The sequence below is a fragment of the Silene latifolia genome, chromosome Y (assembly GCF_048544455.1).
Source record: "Silene latifolia isolate original U9 population chromosome Y, ASM4854445v1, whole genome shotgun sequence".
Lineage (NCBI taxonomy): Eukaryota > Viridiplantae > Streptophyta > Magnoliopsida > Caryophyllales > Caryophyllaceae > Silene > Silene latifolia.
In genome coordinates, this window is record NC_133538.1 from 184485688 (window position 1) to 184489064 (window position 3377).

General features: G+C 39.4%; 1 protein-coding gene across 1 annotated transcript; it reads left to right on the forward strand.

The window, feature by feature from the left end:
• Window positions 1-1594: 1594 nt before the first annotated feature.
• LOC141629590 (uncharacterized) lies at window positions 1595-2562 on the forward strand. The gene is made up of 2 exons (XM_074442566.1): window positions 1595-2099; window positions 2219-2562. The coding sequence occupies exons 1-2, from the start codon at window positions 1595-1597 to the stop codon at window positions 2560-2562; spliced, it is 849 nt and encodes a 282-aa protein (XP_074298667.1).
• The last annotated feature ends 815 nt before the right edge of the window (window positions 2563-3377 follow it).

The window sequence follows — 3377 nt, forward strand, 5'->3', positions numbered from 1 at the left end:
GGAGTTCTTTTGCATGGATGACCATAAAAGAAAGTGCACTTTATTTATATGAGTAGTACTTTCAATCCCTTTAAGCACTAGTCATTTAAGCCTATCAATGGACCTTTTCAATTACCGTGGGGTGTTATAATCACTCACTTGAATAACGCAACGTCCTCGTTGCGCCTAGGAGCATAACCGCTAACCCAGAATCCTCCCCCGCTAGGTGGGTGATCACAATAGAGCGTATAACAACTGCCTCCAGGAGCGTATAACAACTGCCTCCTATCACCACACGGTCGCAGGGTTGCTGTGATACCACTTGTAACGCCTTGTCCCAAACCGGGTCGGGAGCGGTTACTTATGATAGCTCACCAGGCTGTGTACATGGACAACAGATCAACACAGATCCTTTATAGCGCATTTTGTCCTCACTCATGCGCATCCCGGGAACCTTCCCAGGAGGTCACTCATCCTAAGACTACTCCCAGTAAAGCACGCTTAACTTTGGAGTTCTTTTGCATGGATGACCATAAAATAAAGTGCACTTTGTTTATATGAATAGTACTTTCAATCCCTTTAAGCACTAGTCATTTAAGCGTATCAATGGACCTTTTCAATTACCGTGGGGTGTTACATGTGGAGGGTGAGGACTTATGTAAGGTGGTTCAGGATTTCTTCACTCATGGTAGGCTCCTTAAACAAGTGAACCATACCTTTGTCACTCTTATACCTAAAGTGGATCTACCACAAAATGTTACCCAGTTTAGACTAATCTCTTGTTGTAATATCCTCTACAAAATCATTTCTAAACTGTTATGCAATAGACTTGCTGTTGTTTTGCCCCACATTATTAGTCCTACACAGGGGGTTTTTATGAAGGGGGGAAATATCATAGAAAATATTTTAGTGTGTCAGGATGTTATAAGATTGTATAAAAGGGCTTCTGTTTCACCTAGATATCTCCTCAAGGTGGATCTTAAGAATGCATATGACTCACTCAATTGGAAATTCCTTGATCAGATGTTGGATGCTTTATGTTTTCCTTATCATTTTAAACAATTGATAATGGAATGTGTGACCACTATATCTTATTCCTTTGTTTTAAATGGGGAACCTTTTGGGATGTTCCAGGGAAAAAAAGGACTGAGGCAGGGTGGCCCTCTTCCCCCACTCTTGTTTACTATTGCAATGGAGTATCTTACAAGAATCTTGCAATTCACAACTAAATCTCTGGACTTTAAGTTTCATTCTTTATGTGGGAGATTGGGATTGCACCATATGATGTTTGCTGATGATTTGTTGCTTTTTTCTAGAGGTGATAAGCAGTCTATTATGGTCTTGCTTAGATCTTTTGCTACTTTCTCTACTTCTTCTGGTCTTCAAATGAATTCTCAAAAATCAAATATTTATTTTAATGGGGCTCAAAGAGCAGTTAAGGATCAGATCATTCACATGTCTGGCTGCAGTGAGGGGCAACTTCCCTTTCGATATCTTGGAGTACCTATTGTTGCTGGTATGCTGGGGAAAGCAGATTGTCAAATTTTGATTGAGAAGATCATTGAGGATTAGATCTTTTGGAGCTAGAAAACTTTCATATGCTGGCAGATTGATCATGGTCCAGTCTGTGCTCACCTCTCTTTTTCCTTACTGGGCCAACATTTTTCTTGTTCCTAAAGGTGTGTTAAGGAAAACTGACAGTATCTGTCGTAATTATCTTTGGGTTGGTACTAGCAACTATATTAGAACTCCTCTTGTGAGCTGGGAGCAAGTTTGTACCCCAAAGAGTGAGGGTGGCTTAGGCATCAAACATAGCTTCACTTGGAATATGGCCACTGTTGGTAAATTGGTAGGGTGGATATACAGCAAACCTCATAGTCTTTGGGTTAAATGGGTGCATCAAATTTATATGAAAGGTAGCAGTTGGTCTGACCATATTCCTAAAGCAAATATGAGTGGGAATTGGAAGGCCATATGTAAGGTGAGGGATATTCTTCAGGATGGTTATGCTAATGGCAGTTGGCTTGATGATCAAAAGGGCTATAGTGTCAAGTCTGGGTATGAATGGCTCCGCACAAAGAGCAGAAGGTGGGTTGGGCTAAGCTGGTTTGGAATAGTTGGTCTCTACCCAAGCACGGTTTCATGAATTGGCTTATCTTTAAGCAGGCCCTCAATGTCAAAGATAAATTGTTTAGGCATGGTGTCACTACTAATCCTTAGTGTTGCATTTGCTGTGCAGTTCCAGAGACTGTAGTTCACCTGTTCCAGCAGTGCAAATACACACAATTGGTGCTGATTGATATATGTTACTGGTTGCATATCTCATATCCAGAGGGTAATGGTATTGTCTGGATAGGGAGAAGAAAATGGACTGTTGTACAGAAAAGTTCCTGTTTGGCAGCTTTTATGGTTGTCTACTACGAGGTGTGGCATCAAAGGAACGCAACAAGATTGGAAGGGATGGTTTGCAGGCCTAAAGTTCTGAGCAAGAAGGTCCAGTCTATAATCAGATGCAGACTTAGGTTACTGAATGTAGAGACTCTCTCTTTAAGAAATAGGGATTGGATCAACTCACTTGTTTAGTCTATGCTTTTGTTGATCTTTTGTTTAAGTTATCCTTGTAACACATTTTGAGCTTAATGAGAAGTACTTACATTTCACCAAAAAAAAGCTTACCAATTTTCACGACTCTACAACTATTCAGACTTGTGGAGTTTTACTAATTTTGTGTTATCATATTGACTATAATGCATCATCTACGTTAATTACACATAAAATTTGTAATCTCCTTTACTGCTAAGAGAATAAAATTCTCAAGTAGTTTTACCGCCTAACATACATTACTCTTTGATGGGTCTCTCTAAGTTAGGCTGTCCATTTTTACTAAATCAATTTTGCATTTGCATCAATTTTAACGTATGCTTTGAATCAATTTGAATCCTATACATGGAAACAAATATATGGTTTGACTCTCAAATTATGCAATCTTATACATGGAAACAAATATTTGCTTTGCCTCTCAAATTATGCAGTCTTTACAATATTATCCCCGAAATCTGCAATCACAATCAATTACCTCTAAGGGTTTGCTTGGGATGGGAGTAATTATTAAGGGAGTAATGAGAGCTAAAATATGAAGAAATGGGAGAAGATTAGTGATTTGTGGTGGTTGTGGAGGGTGGAAAGAGGAGGTGGGGGAGGAACTATTACCTCTATATGGAGGTAATAATTACTTGGAGGGGGAGGTGGGTAACAATTACTCCCCTAATAAAGGGAGTATTACACTATATTTCCCCATTTCTATCCATTTCTATCTCCAACTCCCATCCATAACCTCCATTTTTTAGTTCATTTTAGCTCTATTACTCCCTTAATAATTACTCTCATCCCAAACAAGC

Excerpts from the sequence above, each read along its gene's own strand:
- LOC141629590 (XM_074442566.1), top strand. The coding sequence starts at position 1,595 with ATGGTCCAGTCTGTGCTCACCTCTCTTTTTCCTTACTGGGCCAACATT. Across the intron at positions 2,100-2,218 it reads AAGCTGGTTTGGAATAGTTG|TTCCAGAGACTGTAGTTCAC; the intron begins GTCTCTACCCAA and ends TTTGCTGTGCAG.